The sequence below is a fragment of the Pezoporus wallicus genome, unplaced genomic scaffold (assembly GCF_028554395.1).
Source record: "Pezoporus wallicus isolate ANWC-B61680 ecotype Strahan unplaced genomic scaffold, APGP_CSIRO_Pwel_v1 contig_6787, whole genome shotgun sequence".
Taxonomy (NCBI): Eukaryota; Metazoa; Chordata; class Aves; order Psittaciformes; family Psittacidae; genus Pezoporus; species Pezoporus wallicus.
The window spans coordinates 44,212-67,814 of record NW_026636951.1 but is presented as its reverse complement, the minus strand read 5'-3'; the positions used below and the strand labels follow the sequence as shown (position 1 = coordinate 67,814).

At 51.6% G+C, this 23,603-nt stretch overlaps 1 protein-coding gene across 7 annotated transcripts in view; it reads left to right on the top strand.

Moving 5' to 3' along the window:
* DNMBP (dynamin binding protein) overlaps positions 1-23,603 on the top strand; it is a 34,572-nt gene that overhangs the window by 7,795 nt on the left and 3,174 nt on the right. For 4 of the 7 annotated variants that reach the window (XM_057402251.1, XM_057402252.1, XM_057402250.1 and 1 more), the window contains 11 exons: positions 812-990; positions 3,309-3,431; positions 3,989-5,929; positions 17,917-18,104; positions 18,692-18,791; positions 19,317-19,464; positions 19,991-20,008; positions 20,669-20,868; positions 22,486-22,616; positions 22,855-22,959; positions 23,167-23,295. In XM_057402251.1, coding sequence (XP_057258234.1) covers positions 846-990; positions 3,309-3,431; positions 3,989-5,929; positions 17,917-18,104; positions 18,692-18,791; positions 19,317-19,464; positions 19,991-20,008; positions 20,669-20,868; positions 22,486-22,616; positions 22,855-22,959; positions 23,167-23,295 — 3,228 coding nt within the window. In that variant the 5' untranslated portion in view covers positions 812-845. Of the gene's footprint in view, positions 1-811; positions 991-3,308; positions 3,432-3,988; positions 5,930-8,961; positions 9,989-17,916; positions 18,105-18,691; positions 18,792-19,316; positions 19,465-19,990; positions 20,009-20,668; positions 20,869-22,485; positions 22,617-22,854; positions 22,960-23,166; positions 23,296-23,603 lie in introns of those variants that run through there. The other 3 variants (XM_057402253.1, XM_057402255.1, XM_057402256.1) reach the window with 2 other exon arrangements.

Sequence of the window (23,603 nt, the reverse complement as noted above, 5' to 3'; positions counted from 1 at the left end):
GGGGGGGATACAGGATGTAGGTCTTGATGAGGACATTTTTGCCTGCCTTCGCCCTGCCAGAGGGAATTTAAGCCTGGGCAGGGTTTGCACCCTCATCTCAGCCTGGCTTCTGCCAAAAGCCCTGGTGAGGCCTCCCATGGATGGCTGAGCCTGGTACATAAAAAGGAGAAGGGGCATTTTGAGCCAAGTCCGAGGATTCACAGGCTGGGTGAGAACAGGCAGGGGTGGGAAGAGTTCGCCAGTGGGGAAGAGGATGGTGAGGTGAGCTTGCCTGAGTGAACTTTGTGCATCTTCTCTTGCTGGACAGAAGTGTGACTCTGGTCCAGCATGCAGTTCTTGTCTCCCTGAGTAGTGGCACGGGGAGGGGAACACTTCTCCCCATCCCATCAGAACATGTGTGGAGGGACTGTGCAGGTGAGTGGTGCTATCTGCCTACTCAGCCCTGTTGGGCTCAGGGCCCTGCACTGCATGTCAGGGAAGTGCTGAGCTTCCTTCCCTTCTCTTGCTTCCTTCCTGACGGGAATTGCCTTCCAATTTTCTTGTTGCTTCTCCCTCCGCTGTAGCACAAGCAGGTGTCCCCACAGAGACAGCCAGAGGGCTGGACAAGGCAGGATAGACCATGGGGGTTGCATTGCTTGAGACCCTCTGCTCCTGCAGCATGCTTTATGTGACAAGGGGTTTCAGGGAGCTCAGGACAGGACCTCCTCACACTGTGCCTGCCTCTTTTGGTCAGGAAGGTTTTACTTTCTGGATGTATATGTGATAATTTCATGTGCTTCTGGCTGCCATCAAACTTCCTGCTGTGTCTCAGCCTTAGGTACTGATCCACCTTCAGACCCTGTGCAATGGAGGCTGGTTCTGTGGTACGAGCAGTCTTTGATTTCTGTCCCAGCGTCTCTGAAGAGCTGCCTCTCTTTGTGGGAGATGTCATCGAGGTGCTGTCCGTGGTGGATGAGTTCTGGCTCCTTGGCAAGAAGGAAGGTGTCACAGGTGAGAGCTGGAAATGCGGCACCTAGATCTACAGGTGTGCCAGCTAAATGTCCACTCTGTAAGCACACCTTCCCTTGGCCAGTGCTGTGCAGGACCAGATTGAATTTATTGAATCTTTCATGGACTGAGGGTGCAGGTTGCCCATCACTGGTCTCCTGCCAGCTTTGCATCATCTGTTGGGACAGCTTGGGTTTTTTTGAGAGAGATTAGTGGAGGGTCTGTTCTCAAGGAGATTAGAGCTTCACAAGACTAGTTGCTCAGTCCTCTGTCGTGAGACAGCCCATTTCCTGGCTAGTTTATGCACTGATCTGCTGTGACAGTGGAAGGGGAGAGAGGAAACAGATGCACCCAGAGTGGAAATGCATCCACATCCAAGTGACCTTGTCAGGTCAAGTCAGTGGGAGACTTAGTGACGGAGTATGTGTGCCCCTCCAAGCTCCACTTCCTCCTTTCCGCTTTAAAGCATTTTCCTGCACAAGCTGCCATCATTAGCTGGGTGCCTGAAGTAGTGTGCAAGACTTAAACTTTTGGAGGGGCGTGGGAAACTTCTGAAGCAGCAATATGCTCTCAGTGAAACAGAGTCTCGTAGTCTTCTGTCTAAGCAGCTCTTTCTCATCTTTATACTGATGGTGAGAGGATGTGTGAGCTCTCAGGGAGATGAAAACCAGGCCACTTCAAAGCATAAGCCTGTCTTTGTCGTCAGCATGAAGCAGGACTGGAGTTTCATCGTCGGTCGTGGAGATGGGGCTGCTATTGCAGCAGCAGTCTGGGCTCTGCTAACAACTGCAAGCTGTCTCCTGGCTAAAACAAAGATGAACAGGAGCAAAGGTGGAGACAAGGACTTATTTCCTATGCTCCATGTAGCTGATGAATGGCATTGAATGAACACATGCCTGATCCTGCTGTTGCTGAAGTCACTGGGCACAAATTACTTCTGCAGAAATCACCAGTATCTGCTTCACCACAGTTTTGTCTCCCAGCTTGTTCTCAAGAAGATGAAGCTATTAAGGAATAGTAAACAGATGTGTGTCGTAGCTCAAAGATAAAGAAACACACTGAAGTCAAACCAAATGGTTTTTAGTGACCTTTAACTCAAAACCCACTTGCATTCCTGCTTTCCCTTGGAACAGCTGTTGTAGTTTTCTGCCCAGTTTTCTAAGCTAAAGTTGTAGGGAATTGAAAAAAGTGCTATTGAGAGTAGCTGTGGAGGTGCTGCAGCCTACCGGTAATGATACTCAGTACTCTGGGGAATACTTAATGTAGTGCCATGACTTCCTTTCAAACAGCATTAGGTTGTTTCCATCTACAGAGCAGGAAACTTAAGACATGGAAAAAGAGGTAGAGTTGGTTAAAACTGTGAAGAAAGCTATTAAGCCTAGTAACCTGTGGGCTGCTGGTTGCATCTCAGGTTAATGATAACAGATGCCAAATTGTCTAAGCCTAGTGCAGAGTTTTGGGTGTCTAGGATATGGTGTCTCCAGGTTGGAGATGTCTCTATTGGAGCATCAGGCGTGAATGCTGGAAGTGCTACTAACCCATACTGCATCAAGTCCCCTTGCCACAAATCATGAAAGACAGGAATGACATTTTTAGTAGCCTTTGCAGTGGGCTCTGCCACATCCTGTGCTCCCAGGACTGAGATTAGTAGCTGGGTGGTATCTTGTGATGGCCAGCAAGCGTGTGCTGCCATGTCTGGCTATGGCCTGTTCAGAATAGCTGGGCATTCAGCAGTGGGTGCCACAGTGAAATAGGTGCACAGTGGTGATAAAGTAAGGAAGGTCCCTGGAGCCTCAGTGGTGCTGAAGCTGTGACAGAGCCTGTGACTCATAGACAAGGTTATCCTGAGTGTAGTGGCCTGGCTTCCACGCTGAGGCCATACAGGAGCCAAGCCTTACAGAGAGAAGAGCACCAAGTGGATGTGCCCAGTGGATTGTTATCCAGCACTACTGGATCTCAGTCCACATCAGGCTGTGAGCTGCTAAGCAAATAACAAAAGCAGAGAAAATCTAGTATGTCTATTCCCAGAAACTCCATGCTGGTGGCACAGTCTCAGTAATGAACACAGACTGTTGATTGCCTGGAGTGAGCCAGGGCACAGAGTCTTTTGTTTCCTGTTAGCTCTTAAGCATTTTAAACCTCAGGAATTCCCAACTCCTAAACTTGTTCCTTTTCCACCATGCTACTAAGGAGGTGCCCTGGGTAGCTGGGTATTTTCCTTCAGTAAGATATTAATAGATCCCAAAGCCTGGAAGGAGGGTGGAGGGAGTGGTGGTGGGTTACAGGAAAGACTCATTGCTGACAACTGCTTTTCATTTTAGGGCAGTTTCCAAGCAGCTTTGTGGAACCTGTGGATATTCCCCCTTTGAAGCAGGGAGAAAAACTGTTTGTTTGTACCAGTGACTTCACGTCTCAAGAGCCAGGGAGCTTGTCATTGCAGAGAGGTAATCAGCATTCCCTTCTTTTGCTTGGAACCTCATAGCCCTCACCTGGCCTTCCAGAAGCATGAATGCAGTCACAGCATCCTGCCTAGAGTGACAGGAGAGAGAGAGGAATTTCCTAATAACCTCATGATGTGGTTCATATCAAATCCACCATGGACCTTTGGGCTTCGGCTACACTGGTACCAGTTTCTCATGATCTATTTTTACTCTTGAAACTCCAAAAATTGGAGTTGTCTGATCATAGTAAACTTCCAGCTGCCTTTTAACTGCCTTCCAGTCCCCAGATCTTATACTTGCATCTGGGGGAGAAATCAAAGCTTTGGTGGACCTTCAGAGTTTGGCAGCCAAAACTGTGTATCTTAGACTCATGTGCAGGAGGCTGCCAATGCTTCATGCCTTACCCCTGCTCTGTTTTCTTGTGCATCCTCAGCATGCAGTACACTCTGTGCAGAGTACGAGACCTCACCCACAGAAAGGAAGGACATGGGGAGGCAGGAATAAGAGGTGGGAAGCAGTCATGAGGGCAGTTTTAAACTGGTTTGTCTCATTCCCTGCAGGAGACCTGGTGATCCTGGGGGGGTCTCTGGCCTCCAGCTGGCTCCAGGGCCGAAGCAGCTGGGGTTCCAAGGGCTTTTTCCCTTCATCATGTGTGCGGGAGTTGTGCCTTTCAGTTCAGAGCCGTCAGCTGTCCCAGAGCGCTCTCCTGGAGGTGCCTGCCTACTCACTGGGCCAAGCCCGGGCCCTAATGGACCTGTCTGCTCAGCTAGAGGAGGAACTGGACTTTAGGGAAGGGGATGTGATCAACATTGTTGGCATCCCAGAGCCTGGATGGTTCGAAGGTGAGCTCAGAGGCCATAGGGGCATCTTCCCAGAGGGTTTTGTGGAACTGCTTACTCCTCTGCGAGCATCAGGAACCTCAGTGGATCCAGAACCCACAGAGACTTGTGACACCAATGGGACAGTGGAAGCACCACCCGAGGAGGAGGAGGAGCCAGGGAGCACTTACGGTGTTGCTCTGTATCAGTTCCAAGCACTGGAGTCCAAGGAACTGGATTTTGATGTGGGTGACAGGATTCGAATCATAGGCGTTCTGGAGGATGGATGGCTGGAAGGGGAGCTGAGGGGGAAACGTGGCATCTTTCCACACCGATTTGTGAGGCTGGAAGCCTCTGAGGCTTGCAGGGATAAGGCAGGTGCTGCGGATCCCCAAGATGGAGGCAGCTGTGGAGTGACCATCCATCAGGACCTGGAAGATACTTGCTCTGAATCTCTTCCTTTGCCAGGGAAGGATGGCAGGGAAAAGGAGGATGGTTTAGCAGCACACCCTGAGCCTGACACCGTTTTGATTCACCAGGTAGGGAGGTCAGGGGATCCTCTTCCCACTGACGTGAGACAGCATGACACCTTTCCCAGCACAGGACACCAAGGACCATATTCCAAAGGCACAGCAGACTCCTTTCCCGTTGGCCACACAAAGACAGTCAATGGCCTTCTCCCCTCTGCTCAGCTGCCTCCCCAGCAAGGCAACAAGCCTGACCAAGCAGGTGAGTTGGAGACTGTGGGGACTGTTTCAGCCTCCCCAGGAAACTCAGAAACTCACACCCTACCTGAGCATGATGGAGACCATCCCACTGTGCCCCTCCAAGCTCCTCCCTCTCCCCAGGATCTTTGCAGGAGCCAGGTGACTTCTCCTGACAACTGGACAGCATCTGAGCCCCAGGAGAGCCAGAGCAGTGCCCAGGACCTGGACAATTGTGTGGACAGTCAACAGGAGAAGTCCAAACCCTGTTCCTCCAGCCTGGGAGGTGCTCAGGTGGGCCTGGACACACGGGCTGGGAACTGGGGGGAGTGCTCTCCACTCACAGCACAGGGGGATGGCTGCACAGACCTTGACTCCAAACTGACCGAGCAGCTGGCACAGTTTGAGAAGAGCCTGTCGAGTACCAGTGCTGAACAGGACAAGGTCTCTCGCCACTTCTCTATCTTGGACTACAGCTCTGAGAAGGACATTGTCCGTGGGTCTCCTGAATCTGCACCCCACACCAGGCAGCCAGAGAGGAGGAAAGCCCTGCGGCCACCCCCTCCTCGGCCCAGCAGCTTTGCAACAACCGCTGTGCACGCAGTGGGTGGCCAGGTGCCCAAAGGCAGGTCTCTGTCCTTCTCCGTCAAGCCCTCACGGCCTGCACCCCGGCCTCCACCAAGCAACCAGCGGAAGAATGTGGTCCCTGCACAGCTGCAGCCCAGTGCCCAGGAGCAACAGGTGGAGGAGGGACGTGAGGACTTGACTCAGGCAGAAACAGCTTCCCCCCGCTCCATTCTTCTGACGAGGATTGGAGAGGTGGAGCGAGACCTGGAGGCTTATGGCAAGACCCGTGCTGAGCTAAGTCTGATGCTGGAGGAGCAGCAGGATGAGCTGGTGAGAGCAGAGACCCTGGAAAACCTTGATTTCTGTGACTCCAACATCGAGAGCCTTAGTGTGGAGCTGCAGGAGCTCAGAGGTGAGTGCAGCAGCATGGGATGGGATGCTTCAGGGGGACAGCTGTGTCGTGCTGCGTACAGGCACTGTTGGAGCCAGTGTTTTATTTCCTTCTTTACTTCCTGATTTTGGTCATTTTGTAAGCATTGTTATAGTACAAATCATCATGATTTTGCCTCAGAGAGTGTCATTCTCTGGACATCCCTCAGACCTGGCCTTCCCCAACCCCTTTTCCTTCCAACTTTCCCACCTCCTGTTCAGCCCCACCATACATCCAGAGCCTTGATCTGATCCATTCCCAGTTTGTCCTTGCTCTTGAGTGAAAACACAGCTGCTACAGGTTCAGCCTCCCTGCCTCATCCTTTCTTAGCTGTAGGGGAGTAAGCAGCAGCTTCAGAGTGACTTTGCTGGTGGTGCTGCAGTTGAGATTTGAGTTGACTGATGTCTGTGGTATGACTGTCCTCAGCATGTCAGGGTTTCCCTGCATCCCATTCTGCTCTGGTGGTGATACAGACTTTTGGGGAATGTCACTCAGATCAGAGGGGAAGTACAGAAGGGTGCTGAACCTGGCCTGGGAGTGGGATGGGCTAGTGGGCAAAAAGTAAAGCCTACCCCTGTGCTTCTGCCATCCATGAAGTCCAGGACAGGAAAATGATGCTGTGCCGTTGATAACAGCAAGAAAGAGCTTTAAATCGTGGCATGTCTGTAGCTGAAAAGATGACTTCTGTCTGTGCAGCTGAGAAAAATTACTCGGGGTGAAGAAATTTGGTGTGATTATATCAGCACGTTTGGGCTCTGAAACCCAAAGATGCCATATAAAGGTCAGTGCTTTTAATTACATTATACTTGATATTACAGTAGACAAAGTGAAAAGACAGGACCACATACATCTCCCACAGTCCCTTCGCCAGCATCTCCCAGGAGCTCTGACACTGGAGTTCTGTTAGCGAAACCCACGATGTGCAGGAAATGTGGGCACTGCATGCAGGAGGTGGAGTGAAATGTCAGCTCCTGCCTGGGGATTACTCACTCTGACTTCATTGCTTCATCCTCCCACTGCTTAATCAGTGCTGGGGAGCCCAGGCACTTCACTGCAGGATTGTGTCTGAGGCAGAGTACATGGAACGAAGGCCGGTATCGGTGCACCAGGGAAACAGAGTGACAAACAGCCTCCACGTCAGTGGCATGTGAGCACAATGCTTGGAAAGAGGCTTAGAGGATTTGAGGCTAGATGAAATAACGTGAAGATAGGAAGATGAAAATGAAGGTTGGATCTCAAGGGAAATTTTATGGTGGAAAATGTCTCCTACTGTCCCAGTGCTTCCTGAAAGAGGACAGATGCTGCGGAATTTGTGCCCTGTTGCTTACTGGAAAGCCTAAAAAGGCAGGAAGTAACATTATCCTAGACATCTTACCTATGAAGTTATCCCCTTGGTAGTCCTAGGGAATTTTTTACCACTTTAAGACCTGAGGATTTAGTAATCTCTCTGGTCCTGTGATAAAAATGTGCCCTCCCCAAGCTCTGTCACATCACTCCTGTCACATCTGAGTGTGGCCAGAGAGTATGTCTCAGGCTTGCTAGCCCAGCTTCAGTGCAGCAGGCTGCATCAGTAATTTGGTGTTGCAAAACATGTGTGTGCTGTGCCTAGGGCATGGCCTCTGCCTTGCCACTGTTGGGGAATGTGGAGGCACACTGGAGGGAGAAAAGCTTTCACTAGGCATTGACCAGCAATCAAACTAGAGCTGGCATAGTCTTGGGAGAACCCAGCCCATTGGTGTGTCCTTTGGGGAGCCAAAAGAAGAGCAGAAAGTATGTGGGTTTCTAAAATACGTGTTTAAAATCTGCAGGCTGGCTCTGGTGTGTCTTGTGTTCGCTGCTCACCAGGCTGGGGCAGGATTAGCGCTTACCGTCCTGCAGCTAGAGTAGGAGGGTCTATGGGCTTTGTCTTCTACGGGCTGGGAGCATTGGCTGTACATTCCTAATGAGTGCTGCAAGAACCTGAGATGTGGATGACATCTGTGGGCTCTCTGGCTTTCTGTCTAGGGCATCTTGTGGTTGTCTCTTGGTTTCTTACAGGTGCTCCTGCATTTGTCATGGAAAACTGGGACGATGTTGTGCCCTGCAATGAGCAGTGTTACTGGAGTGTGTGTTTCTGTAGCCTCCTGGAAATTTATAGTGCATGTTGGCACTGGACTGTAACGTAGATAGTTCCTTCAAGCCTGTTCCTGTCAGCTGGTAGAGCAGCCATTTGCCCTGGAGCAGGAACAGGGCAACTGTGGCTGCCTGGCACTGTGTAGGTACCACTCAGGGATGCTCTGTCACACAACGAGCTGCTCTCTGCTCTTCTCCTGCTCTTCCCAGGACCTGTAGTTGAGGGCCGAGAAGAGGATGGGCTCAGCATCAGGTTTGAGCCAGAGGCAGCATGAAAGCCTCAGTTTCCCCAGTGAGGTGTGGAGCAGAGCCTAGCCTCTGCTAGACCACGTCATTTAGCCTGCATCCCAGTGGGAGCATGAAGGCAGTGGAAGGAGATGTGGTATGCTGTCTGGTTTGTGGCTTCCTGCGGTCTCACACACCTTCTTGTTTCCCTCCCCTGAGGACGTTGGTCTTGGGGCAGGGCTTCTGCATGCTCAAGTGCCCTCCTTTTCCCTGCCTCTGAGCCTCCTGCAGAGAGGCTTTGGCAAAGCTGTAGAGCCGGTTTGGGCAGTGAGAGCCTGCCCAGCCCTGGCCTCCCTCCTCGATGCTGGTTACTGATTACTTTGGGCAGCAGGTGGAGGAGGCCAGGGCTGGTGGCGATTGGGCCTGCGCCTCTCGTACCCTTCCTGGCTGGTTTCAGGAAGCAGTACCTGCGTTTCACTTGGGACAGGAGCACTGGAGCAAAGCGGAGAAGCTGCGTCAGCCCGGGCCTGGCCTCAGGGAGCAGGCAGCAACAGGAGTCAGCCCCTTCACCGCACCCTGACGGGGCTATGTGCACTTGTCCTGGGACAAAACATGGCTTGGAGGATCCGAGGCAGGAGCGGCGACTCCTTGGCTGGGAATATGAGGACTGTTGTGCCTTAAGGAAAGAGGATGTGGCTGGAGTGTCTGCACGGCGCAGGGAGGCTCGCTGCAATGACAGACCCAGGGCAAGGAGGCAGTACCCAGGCTGCTGGGGAGCAGACAGTGCGTGGTATGGTTACAAGAGAGGGGAGGGCATTTCTATGGACCAGTGGACCACAAATGGAGATTGTGGAGGTTTTTGGAAGGAAGATATCCAGTACGCAAACTGCAGGAGAGCAGAGGGCGTTTGGGAAGGCAAAAGCCAGGATACAGAGGGTAGAAACTGTAGGCTGTATGAGACAGAGGATGTGAAATACAGAAACTGCAGTTCTGAGATAAGAGAAGGGCGGTACAGAGAGGACAGAATACCTGGGCAGTATATGGAGGGGGAAAAGGAGTATGGAGGGGATAGAGGCTCTGGAAATTATAGGAGGAGGGAAAGGTGTCAGAATTACAGAGGTACTAGGAACTACAGTGAGGATGAAAGATATTATGGGGGAAAAGAAAGGTGGTATAGGCAGTGGGGAGACCCTGGAGAGTATAGGGAGGGGGAAAAGTATAGACAGGATGGAGGCTCTGGGGCATATAGAGAGAAGGAAAGGCGGTACAGAGGTGTCAGGGACCAAGTAGACCAAGAAGATACTGAGCGGCACAGGCAGAACAAAAGCCATGTCATGGACCACAACAGTCTGGACAGAAGTTCCGAAGCTCCTGCATTTACAGTCTGGTCCTCAGGAGACAGTAGTGTAAGCCCAGGATCAGGCACCTGCTACACACAGTCCAAGACATGGGACATGGACTATGACAGCTGTGGGGAGCTGGAAGGAGCAACCCCAGGTATTGGGATGCCAGCCAGGAGCAGCAGAGGAGCAGAGCGCTCAAGGGTACGCACAGGCCGGATGGACTGGAGCCAGCTCTGGGAGCAGGAGGCCGAGGAAGCAAACGGGGTGGGCTCCATGCTACAGCGAAACAGCTTCTACAGGCGGACGGCTCCCAGCACCCTGCGGCACTCAGAGTTTGTGCAGACCAGGAAGGAGAAGCGAGGTACACGGGGAACTGCTGGGCAGTTGCCTTGAGTGTGCTTTTGCCCTGCCCTGGCACTGGGGCAGCACCGGGGCTGTGGGACGGGTGGGTGGCCAGCACAGCCATGCTCTCATGGGAAACCTTGGCCTTGTTGAAATGGGCATCATCATCATTACCCCTCTGTACAGTCAGTCACACATCTGCCCTGCAAAGGCTCTTGTCCCCATTTGGCAGAAGCCCAGGTGGGAATGAAGCACAGACAGCACAGACCCACAGTTCACTGCTATTCTTTCAGTCGCTCCTCCATCTGTGCCCTGAGCGTTTTGGGTGCACCCTGAAAACTTTAGCCCCAGTTTGCCTGCTTTCTCAGGGTTCTGAGGAAGTTCTTCATGGGGGAAAGGGTGAGCTGCTGGGGTTATTCCCACTGCCTGTTTTACCTTTATAACCCACTGTGGGCAGATTCTGTGTATAGGAATCTTTTCCTGACCCTCCAGAGGGTGAGTATGGTGATACAAAGGAGGAAATAGACAAAGTTGTTGTAGAACTCAGGCATATGCAGAGGGCATGTACTTGTAGTTGCATAATTATACATGGGCAGGACTTTGAGGTATCTCCAGCATTGCCAGTACCTCAGTACCACAGCGGTCCCTTACCTGGGCTGCACCAGTTGCATGCCCTGTGTCCTGGGTTCCTGAACCATCCCTGGGTCTCCAGTCCCATCAGCTGGCATCCTGGAGTTAGTCCCATATCAGAGCTGGAGGGCTCAGGCTGTCCTGGCACAGGCAAAATCATTCCATTGATGCTGTGGCTGGAGCAAAGTTGGCTGCAGACAGCTTTGTGGAGCTTGGCTTGTTGCAAGAATATTAGTGTGTGTTGGGGAAGGGGCGGCAAGGTTGTAGGGTCTGGTGGTAGGGTCTGGTTGGAGCCCGTTTGGTGGACTGCCATTTCTGCTGGGCTGCCATGAGTCTGAAAACCTGTTTGCTGCAGTACCCCTTCTGCCAGCATCTGTCTTGTGAGCTCTTCATGGAGGGGGATTGAAACATAGAGGAAAAGAGCACTGCAGTGCAACAGTCAGAGATGGCAGAGCTGAAGGCTGTGCATGAAATCTATCCTCTGGAGGTATTTAAACAGGCTCCTCTGGCTGCATTTCTGCACTCTCAGCCACCCTGGTGGGGTGGGACTTTGCTCAGCTGTGTCCCCAGGGTGAGGGGAGAAGCTTTGCAGTACCAGGATGTCCAAAGGGCAGTGGAGAAGTTAGGAGGAGCCAGGAGCAGAGCAGAGAGGGGAAGGGCCCACAGAGCCTTAGGAGGCTGGAGCAGTGCTGGCCTGGCCAGCTTTTGCAAGAGCTGGGGAAACAGACCGTGATGCCAAGCAAGAGATTTTGCTCCTCTTATGTTAAATGAGATGCTGTATGCATCAGGGCACCAGAGTGGCTGTGGGATGTGCCGGGCAGGATGCCGTCACCGTCAGGGCCCATGTTTTGCAGCAGGAAGGAGGGAGGGAGGCTGTAGGTTATTTGGAACACTCTGTCTGTCCTGTGACCCACTTCTCTGGATGCAGTTTCCTGGTCTGTTTCTCCTCCTGCCTTGGGGGTCACTGTGCTACACCAGGAAGAGTCCTCCTTGGCATATATGCTTTGCTGCTGTGGCTGTCTCAATGTAAGACCTTGCCAGTACCTGGACAGCCTCCCCAAAAGCCCTTCCATCACACTTAGCAGCAGACATCGTCCTGCCTTGCTGGTAGGAAAAAGTCGGCTCTGTTTTACCCTCTGTGTGTGCTCCAGGCACCTTTTTCTAATGCTGTCTACTTCTCTCCCAGGTTCCTTCTCCTGTCTGTCAGCTAACAGAATTTAGGACTTGAAAGCCCTGGTAGAGCTAACTTGGGGTGATCATTTCTGTAAGCAGGGTTATTGCACTTCTCACAGATTTCTTTGTGGTGCAGCCTGGTGACAGCTGCTTGGTTGGAGCATCTCTTCTTGGGTGAGACTCAGATGTGTCTGCCTGCCACATCAACAGAAGGAGAACCCACCTGGCATAGCTTTGCTGCTTAGTCACCATCACTTTTACAGGTTTGGATGCTAATGTGTTGCATTTCAGCTCTGCACACCAACCTTTTTCTGCTAAATTAGATCTTTTTAGTTGATGGGTATTCTTCTCTGGCAGGTACTGTAATTAAGTAATTTTTCAGTCGTCAGTTCTTTGTAGTGATAGAGTCTTAAAATACTCATGGTAAAGACTCACAGGAAGACCTAGTGTTTATTCTTCCTGATGCTTGCACATTTTTCCTTTAGACTCTTTTAAAACAGTGGACTTCAGAACTGTGTGAGGCATTCTGGGTGGGTGTCAGCACTGGCTTGCTCAGAGGGTTACTGTGCTGCGCTCCTGTGCCCTTGTCTGAGAACCCCAGTCTGCCTCTGCAGTGCTCAGGCAGCTCCTGCTGAGTTTTGGCCAATCAAGCAGAAGCATTACCCCAGAATACAGTCCTGCATGTGGCTGCATTTCTTGTTCCCATTAACACATTGATGCATTTGTCTGCATTAAACCTACTTCGTTTGAGTAATTCCATTTTATTCAGGATAGCTTGGGTCACTCAGTGACTCATATGGCTCATCTCTATGTGCGATCCTGTTGAACTGATGTTCAGTTCTTTACATGATGGAAGTGATTTTCTATTCACTTGAAAAATAGGATCAACTCTAAATACAGTCCCTGTAGAACCTGATTAAGAATGCTCTCTTTTCTGGATATTCTATGCTGGCAATGGCTTTTCAGGTTACAGTTAGCAAGGTCTTATTTTTGATTTTTAGACAGAAAGAAACAGAATAATTATTGTATAATTCTGGCTTATTTGCCAAACTTACAGAAAATTTTACTCTCTCTGCTTACTGCTGGGATTGTATCATTGAAAGGGTTTCTTATGTCCTGGTTGGAAGTAAAGTCTGTTACAAAGTAGTATTTTATTTCCTCATTTAAAAATTAAAACTGAATTCCTAATTTTACCATCCATGGAATTTTCTTGATATCTTTATCTTCTCACTTTTCTGTACTTCAGAGTTCCTGGTGTGCCTGTTGTCTGTTACCTGGTTTTCTATATTCATTCATTTATTTATATTTGCTGTGGGATGAAGTCATCTTTTCCCATGGCACCTCTCTGCCACACTCCCCACTTCCTCCTAAGGAGCACAGAGACACTGAATATATCCAGTCTGCCCTTTCAGAACAGTGGATATATCCCGTTACAGGCATGTTACCAGTGTCTGGAGTGAGAGTTTTCACCCCAGCCAGATCCTGCTCCTGGCAGGGAGTTTAGCCTTTCGCTCAGATTAATTATTCCCTGCCTTAGTTTCATCCCCTCTCTTGTGTTAGGCAGTGGCTCCTCCCCTCCAGGCGTCCACATACTTCAAATATTTGCAGCTGGTTTGTTTTGTCCTGAGTCACTGCTTGACTCTGCTGAGCTGTGATCCTGGGGCTGGGCTTGCCTCTTGGGTAAATGCAGCTCCCGTTGGACATTCCTGCTTACCGAGTTGGTTCGAGAGGTTGTCCTCAGTGCTGATGGGCTGCACATCCCTCTTCAGATGGCGTTAGGAGCCTGGGCACCCTGCAAGGTTGCGCTATGGCACGGGAAATGCTGGAGGGTGAGCCCTGACGAGGAGGAGTTGGGGGACTATGCAGCTGTTTGGGTGAGCCCCCTAGTCTGCATGATGGTCACATCCTGTTGGATCTGGTCTTCATGGGTCAACTTTACTTCCAGAGTGGGGCAGGGATAAAACCTGTAACTCTGTGTGTGCTCCCACTAGGCAGTTGGGTATAAGAATAAGATGTTTTCATTAATTGGAAGAAAGTCGGTGACAGTGGCATATCTGAGATAAGCAGCATGAGCTGTGTGATTGCAATAGTAAATCACAGCCTCCAAGGCAAGGGCAGCAGTGGAAGTGTGCTCCAGCTTGACACCTCACTGCCAGGGGCTGGGTTACGAGTTGGTTTTGGGTTTCCCATGTGTCAGCAGGTGAACTAGCAAAACTCAAGAGCAGGTGCTCCTGGGAGGCTGTCACAGACCATTAAACCAATCCAGAGAGCCAAGGACTCCCCACCGATTCACCAAAGGGGATAGAGAAAATAACGTTGTTAGAAGTTTTAATTCAGAGGGGCAGATTGCAGAGCTCGCACAGCCTACAAGAGAACAAAATTCGAGTCTATGAAAGTCCTGATTGAAAACATTGGTTTTGGAAATGCATTTCTGAATGCCCCTTTAGCATCTGTGTCATGGGTAAACACGAATTTGTCACTGGACTGGAATTTGGTGGCTTCATTAGAAATAACCAGTCAGATTCTTGCAGGCTAACGAAGACTGGTCCAGCTGTGTCCATGCCTTCAGAGTTGATGGGCATGATGACTCAGGTTGAAAGGTAACATTTAAATAGAAAATCAGTGAAATAAAATGTTTTTAAGAAAAATTACTAGGTGACCAAACCCCACAGCTCTGAAATGGGTGGGTTTATTTAAATGTTTTGTAAGCCTCATTTAGGGAAAGCTGCTGTTAGACAGGAATGTGTGACGAACAGGAGAAAAATAACTTGATGGCAATCGACAGAGATAGTACGAAATACAAAAAGTGGGAGGTTTTAGAGACTCAGAAACAAATCCTAAGTATTGTACATGTTGGTCAGATAGAAGAGCCAAATATTAAAAAGAAATTCTGAATTTTAATTTTGTGAACGCCAAGTGTTTAGAATGGAGCAGGACACCTTTTGAACTCATTCATTGTTGAAGGAGAATGCTGGACTAGTGATAAACAGCAAGCGACTTGGCTGCAGCCTAGCCTTGTTTTTAAACGAATCTTGGAATATTCAGAAAGAGCAAGAAGGCCAGAGGAGAATGAATTTGCATGAGTTTTGAAGATAATGCAGATACTGATACGGTGTAAGTGGGTAGAACAGGTGGCTCGCATCATATTAGGTCAGCAAGCTGAGCTGATGACTGCTCTGGGCTTAAAACCTGTGCAGGGATAGGTTTAATTTCCCTCCCACAGGCAATGATTTGAGATTTGCAGAGGAAGGGTGTCAGGGAGCTGGCAATCTCACAAGTGTGAATCCTTGCCTTAGGGCACTCTGAAAGGACCTGACCTAGATTTACTTGCTTGGGGTTTGCTTGGCAGAGCATAGGGAGCTGTTGTGTTTGCCAGCAGCGCTGGACATCCCCAGCTTTGTTTTGGTGAGCAGGAGCCAGACACGTTGTGTGGCAGCAGTTAGCTATGGCTAAAGCTGGGAGTACAGTAGGGTTGTTTGGTGGTATAGAGATGTCCTGTATGAGCTTAGTTGGTGGCATTTTGCCTGGGGGTAAATGCAAAATCCTATTCTTTGACCAACACAAATGTAATCTTTTCCATTTGTCTTCCCAAATGCTGCTGCATGGATAATTTCTGGTTGTTGTTCTGGCTGGTCTTCATTTTCAAGATTCTTCTCAGGCCACCCCATGCAGTATCAGCTCACCCACCCACCCACCTCCTCTGGGTTTCACACACTGTTTGCATTGCAGATTAATACCTTCCAGCTCCTTCCAGGTTACCTTCCTATTGGAGCTTGCTCTCTTGAAAAACAAATGCCACTCCTTAAAAACATATATATCCTTCTTTAAAATAACTCATTTGTTGTCACTTTCTAGACTCTGAACTGCAGAGGCCTCCTGACTATATTGTCTTGGTGGTTTTTTGTCCCTCCTGTGCATTCTCCTGTCTCGTGTCCTGTTCAGGCTTTAAGTGATGTCTCAGGCAGGATATCCCTGTTGGGTGTTTGTGGAGGACCGTGCATGGCAGGGCCTGGTCTGATACTGGTGCTTTGCAGTGGGAATGCAAACAGCAGATGTTAAACCTAGCTCCAGGCACTCCTCATGGACTTCCACTGCAGTTGAATTGATAAAGTTCATCATCGGGGACTTACCTGGCAGGGAGCCAAGACAGCCTTTTCGCTTGTGCAGGTTGGCTCTGATGGGGGTAGTTTCAAGGATGCTTGCCAGTAGGAATCAGTGAAGCCTGCTCTTTCCAGTAATTGCTTGCTAAATGTAAAATGTAATTTTGTGTCACTATATCCTCCTCCGTGGAGCCCTTTTGGCTCTCCCCAGGCTTGATTTCAAGGCAGGGCAGCAGAGACACCTTCTTAGAAAGACAGCTGTCTTCCCTCCCACATGGAGGGCATCTTCTGAGCAGGGTTTCAACTGGCTTTCCCACTTACTGTGTTTAGTGGGTGGGTTTAGGTCTGATTTTGAAGTTGCTACCTCTGCAAGGGGCACAGCGGTTCATCCTCAGCCTGTGTAGCTGTGAGAATTTGCTGTTTGATGCCGATACTGCTGGTTTCTGTTTGTCGCTGCTGCTCTGCAACGGGAAGGGCTGACACAGGCTGTGTCTCATCTCAGCCATGTTTCTTTCCTTTGCTGGGTCGTTTCAGTGTGTAAAACCCCAGCAGCAGGCAGGATGCTTAGGCCACAACAGCAATACCCCATCCTGGGCAGGGCCTGCCCAGCACCTGGGCAGAAGCGGCTGGGAGCATGGGGATCTCTTGGGGCTGTGCACAGTGGGTGCCAGGGTACCAGGATAAGTCTCAAGCCCTGCTAGGAATCCCCCAGGCTGTGATGCTGTTGCTTGGGGCTGTAACTGGAGGGGTCAGGGAGGTGAAGATCTCTAATTGCCAGTCCTGCTGAAATGTTTGTACAGATGTTTGCTCTGGGGCAAGGCTGCAGCTCTGATAAAATCCCATCGAGAGTGAGCAGCCGGGGATGTGTGGGAGGTGCTGGAGTGGGGGAGCATTTGTCAAATCAGGCCTTAAATCAGGTACCTGCGGCAAGGTGGGGTGCTGCAAGGACCCCATGGGCCCCAGTTCTGAAAGCAGCCATAAAACGGGAGATCTGAGTGTTTCTGGACCAGAGCCTGCCTCAGAGCGGTGTCCCACGGAGGTGCCGGAGGGGAGCCCTCCTGGGTTTTGGGGGAAGGGACGTCCGGTTGCTGTGGTTTCGGGCAGAGGGCGCATGTAAAGCAGGTAGAAAGTGGCTGAGGCCCAGGAATCCGCAGGGGGATAAAATGTCTCAATGAAAACAGGAGAGGGCTGGGCCGGCTGGGGAGCCGCAGGTGGGACGGAAAACCAGGAGGGATTCCGGCTGGGAAAGGGACATGGAGGGTGGGAGCTGCCTGCGCGCCGCCGGTGCTCAGGCCCCAGCACCGGGGCAGGGTGGCTGGGAGGGGACGGGCGCCCGGGCACAGAGCAGGTCCCTGGGTTGTGAAGGGGCTCTGGGGTCTCCCCGCCCCGGGGCCACCCGCCACAGTAGCGGGAACGCCCGTGGGGTGCACCCGGCACGCCGGGCCCCCGCCTTGCCGCGCCCCTGCCTTGCCGGGCCCCTACGCCGCCCGAAGCAGCCTTCGCCCTGGCCGGCCCCGGCCTGCGCGGCGCCGTGGCTGTGGTCCAGCTCCAGGCTTTGCCGCCGGCAGCAGCACTGTGGGTGCCCGAGGCTTTTCTCGGCCATTCACATGGAAATGCCCCGGCGCTGGAGAATGGAGACCCTGTTCCCAGCCTGAGGGGTGGGGGGCGCCGCCATTGCCTGGCTGGGAGGAGGGAGAAGCGAGGACTGATCTGCTTAGCCCCGTGGAGCTTACTGGGGAGACAGAGTCGAGAGCGGGAGTAGCAGAGGGGTCTGCCCACGGCTGGCACCACGGGGACGGTCTGGAGCAGGTTTGTGCTGATTGGTGCCTGCTGCCAGCGTTACTCGTGCTGTGGGAACAGACGAGGGCTCCCTGCTGCCCTGGCCTGGGAGTGCCCGGAACGGCCTCTGGAAAGGGCCTTGGATGGACAGTTTTGCTCTCTGTAACAGGCCTGTGTGGCAGTCTCATAGGTTGCATAGGGTACAGTTGTTTCCTATCCCTCTGTCTTTGCTGGAAGATGCTGATTTTGCTTGTTTGTCTTGCAGAGATGACTCTCCTGTCCTCCCAGACACCATCCCTGGAAACATCCTCAGCTGCCACCGAGAGCCCCGAGCAAAGGATGCTAGAGAAGAGGTCCAAAGTTATTGAGGAGCTGCTCCAGACAGAGCGGGACTATATCAGAGACCTGGAGATGTGCGTGGAGAGGATCATGCTGCCCCTGCAGCAGGCACAGGTAGGAGCAGGGGGGCAGCACTGGTGGGAAGAGGTGAGGATACAGAGTCTGCTTTGTGCTTAGAGGCAGACAAGCAGCAGCGTGGGAATCCATAGAGGAAATCCAGTCATGCTCAGGGGAGTAGGCTGGTTCTCACTGCTCCCTGCATTCATAGCAATAGCCCATATGTTTTGGGATCCTGCTGAGCTCTTGCTGTTGCTGAGAGCAAGAGACCTTGTAGCAAGTACCACAGGTTCATTTCCCGGGCCAGGAAATGTTCTTCGTTTGGTTTCTAGGTTATGTTCTTTGTCAGGAGAAAGATGGGTTCTTGGTATGGGAACAGAGTGGGCGGGAGGACAGGGAGAATAACAGGTGAACAGGGGCAGTGATGAAATCAGTGGGAAAGAGGGGACACTGTGATAGGACACATAAAGAATGTGAATTTCAGTGCACTGGGAGGCAGGGGGGTGAGTACAGAAGTCACTGTGATGGGAGAAGGTCACACCAAGAGGCTGCTATGAAGCTGAGGACTGATGGGTTGCAAGGCAGTGGGGGAGCTGCTGGGTCTGACTGGGACATATTGCCCCATCTTTCTTCCCATTCCCCAGATACAGAACATAGACTTTGAGGGTCTTTTTGGAAACATCCACGTGGTAATTAGCTTCTCCAAGCAGCTGTTGTCCACCTTGGAGGCTTCAGATGCCATCGGTATGAAATCTGCTGTTAACTTTCCTCAGTAGGCTGGGATGGGCTTTGGCTAGTGGCAGAGCAGAATGGTTTAAATGGTGGGAAAGGATCACTGAGGCTGGGCTTCCTCCCTGCTGGTCCCTGTCAGTCCAGCAGCAAAGCCATGGAGATCTGTGTTGCCCCATGGGTGGCTGTGCTGAGAAACACAGTGCCTGTGGCCCTCTGTGGCCCTCTGTGGCCCCTTGCCCTGAAGTGAGCCCCATTCCTCACTCCTATGCTGCCATCTTTTGCCACTCAGGCCTTGGGCAGCCTGTGCCTTTGTTCTCTGTGTGGCTCCAGTGACCAGTGTTCCCACTTCTTACTCATGGGAGACCTTTATGTGCTAGTGGGTAATAAGGAGGCATCCTGGGTGCTCTAGTAGATTGTCTTTTTGAGCTGTGTGTGTGGAGGAACGGGGACGCTGGGCTTCTCACCATGAGTCATGCCACAGTTCAAGGTAGCTGGGGACCAGGAGACACTAAAGTCCTGCTTTGCTGCTGTTTGCAGGGCCAGTGTTCCTGGCACAGCGTGCAGAGCTGGAAAGTGTCTACAGGGTGTATTGCCAGAACCACGATGAAGCCATTGCACTGTTGGAAACCTATGAGAAGGATGAGAAGATGCAGAAACTACTCCTGGACCTGCTGGATAGCCTCAGGTTGGAGCCTCTGGCTGTGGCAGCCACCAGGCCTGGGGTAGGGGGGGTCAGTCTCCAGCATCCCTGTCCCTCTGCCAGCAGTGCTTGGACAGTTCAGGTGGTGATTGGAGGGGGGCTGGCTGTGTCACTGCATAGTTTACCAGACTCCAGGTTCAGATGGCTCTCTGCCCCAGCGCGCAGATGTTGGGACACCTGTAGGTCTACTTAAACTCTGAGCAGAGGCCACCAACGTACAGGGAAGGTGGCATATCCTGGATTGAGGGCTTCTGTTCCCAAGCTGTGCCCCACCGTGCCTGATGAAGGAGGAACCTCTTTGCCTGGTTCAGTGACTGCCAGGGGTCCAGCTTGTGGGGGTTTATGCCCCAGGAGCTGGCATGCTGGCAGCTGCTCTGGGGGGACACGGCTGCCCACTGCCCTGGTGGTATCATTATGGGATGGGGCGAAGGCACTGGCTGTGGGATTGCACGCCTGCCGCCCCATTAACCCATTGCTTTTCTTTGCTTTTTGGCACTCTATGGGCCGGCAGGAGCCTGTACAGTGAGTGGTAAGTGCACTCTTCCTGTTAGTCCTTGCTTGTCTGTCTGGCCTGGCCTGGCTGCTCCCTTGTAACTAACCTCCTGCCACCAGCTGGGTGCATGTTTGGGGGCTCTAACAGTGCTTTGTGAAGGCATGTCTGGGAGGAATGGGGTGTCTGTAGCATGTTTGCAGCAGAGGCAGTGAGTGGCCTACACAGGCAGGTGGCACAGGTGATGAGGTATGGGGAGGTCTCAAGCAGGAAGCAGGTTTTGGCATCAGCCCTAGGGACCCAGGAAAGCCCTGCACTGACTGCAGCTCTGAGCGCATTCAGTCTGTTCTGTACAGGGGAACAGATCTGGGCAGTTGGATGGTCAGATGGTCTGAAGCAAGTGGTGTGCTGCTAAGTGTGAAGCTGTGCTTGTGTGGGATTTCACAGTGCCTCTGGTGATGGACTGGATCCTGGCTGGGAAGGGTCATTTGCTGTGAGTGCGGTCTGGAATCCTGGGGTTGATCTCGGAGCACCAGGAGTTCAGGAGTGCAGTGAGCTTGGATATGAGAGTGGCATGACTTAGGGTGGATTTAGAGGCATTGGTGTTCTGGGTCTGGCTGGCACTGATTTGAGGGGGCAGAATTGGTATGGCAGAACTGGACTGTAACCTGGTGCATCTGCTTTGTCCCAACTTCCCAGGGGCTGCACAAACTACATTAACCTGGGCTCCTTCCTCATCAAGCCAGTGCAAAGGGTGATGCGGTACCCGCTGCTGCTGATGGAGCTGCTGAGTGCCACCCCCGAGGCTCACCCTGACAAGGCACCGCTGACAGCTGCTGTCCTTGCTGTCAAAGAAATCAATGTTAACATCAATGAATACAAGCGCAGGAAGGACCTGGGTGAGCAGCTGGGTACTGCTGGGGAGAGACAGGAGTGGGTGCGCTGAGACTGGCTTCTGTGAGCTCCTGAGACTTAGCTGGCAATCACAGTTGTGGTGGGAATCTGCTCCCAAGGTCTGTGCCGTCACAGAAGGGAGTAGAAGAGCTGCATCCAAGCAATCTGAGCATACTTAAAGTAAGGCAGTATACATCAAACTTTAGCTGTTATATGAAATGTATGCAGCTGCTGACTAGGTGACTATTACATGAAAATAATTTTAAGACAAAAGAATAAATATTTGAAGTTCTAAAACTCAATTTTAAACACCACACAGAATTAACTAGGGTAGTCTCTGTCTTACTGAAATGTGGAGATTTAAGTTTGAAGGTATACCTATAAACAGGACAGAATCACAGAGGTGCTGCCTGCAAGAGCCCTCTGGGTCACCTGTCCCGCCTCCTGCTTGGAGAAGGATTTTCGCCAGTGTTGGCTCTGATCAGACATTGCTCCCTCCAGCTGATTCTCACTGATCCCCAAGGATGGAGATTTCACAGCCTTTCTGCTGTCCTGTGCCAGGGATGCATCACCTTCACAGTGAAGCTGTGCTCCTTGATTTACCCTGAAGCTCCCTAGCTGCCATCTGTGGTTGCTGGCCTCTGTGTTGCCTGGCGCTACTCAGAGGAGTTTGGCCCCAGCACCTTCAAGTAGCTGCAGGCTGTGAGCAGATCCCCTGCACCTCCTCCCAGCCAGGCTGAGCCCACCTGGCTCCCCCAGCTCTGCTTGTGGGGCCTGAGCTCTCCCTGTGGGTCAGGAGCTCTGGTTCTCCCACATCTCTCTTGACCTGGGGTCACCAAAATTGGGCACGGTTCCCAGGTACAGCTCCCCTGGGACAACAGGAGGAAAATCATTCCCTTTGACCTGCCAGCCACCTTCCCTGTTTTCCCTTGGAAGCCCCTGACTCATGCAAGTCTTATACTTTACTCTTTCCGCATAGCCCTCCTGAAGCTGAGATGATATAGGCTGCGTGTAATGATTGCTCATATTTGCTAAAGAAGCAATATAAATGCCTTCTGTAGGTCAGGTGCTTATTATACTCCATCTCCTATGTCGCCATATGCTAGTGCTATTCATAATCCTATGGAAGAGTTTGAATGGTGGGCCTACATATTGTAGGGTGTATCTAGAACCAAGTAAAGGATTATGGGTGGTACAGTGCTGGATTTCAAGATGATGTATGGCACACAACAATATGGTATTTTACAAAGGCATGTAGTGATAGACATGGGGTAACAACTTTAAACTGGCAGAGGGTAGATACTGCGAAGAAATTCCTCACTATGAGGGTGGTGAGACCCTGGCATATGTTGCCCAGAGAAGTTGAGGCTGCCTCATCCTTAGCAGTGTTCAAGAACTGGTTGGATGGGCTTTGAGCAGTCTCATCTAGTAGAAGGTGTCCCTGCCTATGGCAGAGGGGTTGGAACTAGATGAGCTTTAAGGTGACGTCCAATCCAAACCATTCTTGATTCTATGGGAGTATTTGGGACTGCAGAGGCTTAGGTAGAGAAGGGGAAAGCCAGCAAAGGCCATTGTTGGTGATGTGCTGACAAGGATTCTGATTTCTATATCAATCTCTTCAGTTCTAAAGTACCGGAAAGGCGATGAGGATAGCCTCATGGAAAAGATCTCCAAGCTCAACTTCCACTCTATTATCAAGAAATCCAACCGTGTGAGCAGCCACCTCAAGCATCTCACAGGCTTTGCGCCCCAGGTAACGTGTATTGGCTGCCAGGTGTACTTCCACCCTGTAGTGCTGCTGCAGTGGCATCTGCTGTCCCCCCACGCCCCTTCCCCAATGAGCAGCTCTGATCCAGGCCAGCAAGGCAGAATGAGCTTAGGGTCTGAACCACCCATCTGCTGTCCAGCTTGTGGGCAAGAGTTCCCACATCTCGCACTCTGGGATGTGCAGGAGTCCTGCATTGCCTCCCTTGAGATGTTTTCTCTCACAGCTGAAGGATGAAGCCTTTGAAGAGACAGAGAAAAATTTCCGGATGCAGGAGCGACTGATCAAGTCCTTCATCCGGGACCTTTCCCTCTACCTGCAGCATGTCCGGGTGAGTCAGTCTGGGGATGATGCCTAACCTTTGGGGCTTGTAGTGCATTGCCTCTCCTGCCTGCATGGTGTGTACCTGCAGTGCCCCTGGCCAGTGTTCCTGCCCTCAGCCCTGCCAGACATGGTGGTCTCTGAGGGTCTGGGCTTCCCTGGGAGACCTCTTCTGGGCAGCAAGCATGGATGTGCTGACTGTGCGTCCCTGCTGCAGGAGTCAGCTTGCATGAAGGCACTGGCAGCAGTGAGCATGTGGGACTTGTGCATGGAGAAGAGTAGTGGAGACTTGGACCAGTTTCAGAAAGTGAATCGGCTCATCAGCGACCAGCTCTTCTCCAAATTCGTGAGTGAGGCTGTGCTCTCTTGTGCTGGGGGCACCCCTCTGCGGACCGCCCTGGGAGGCTGCAAGGGAGGGTAACACAGCATGCTAGAGGTGTGAGCACTCCTGTCTAGCTCCCTTCCTGCAAGCTTTGGTGCCTGTGTTTATGATGTGTATTGAGCATGCCTGTTAGGTATACATTTTTTCAGCCCTCCCTCCAATGTAACAGATCTCTGTGTGAGTGGTTCAGGTACTTCCCCTAGTGTTGCCCATACTGGCACATTTACGTAAGATTATAGAGTAATTCCTATTGGAAGGGACCTCTGGAGCTC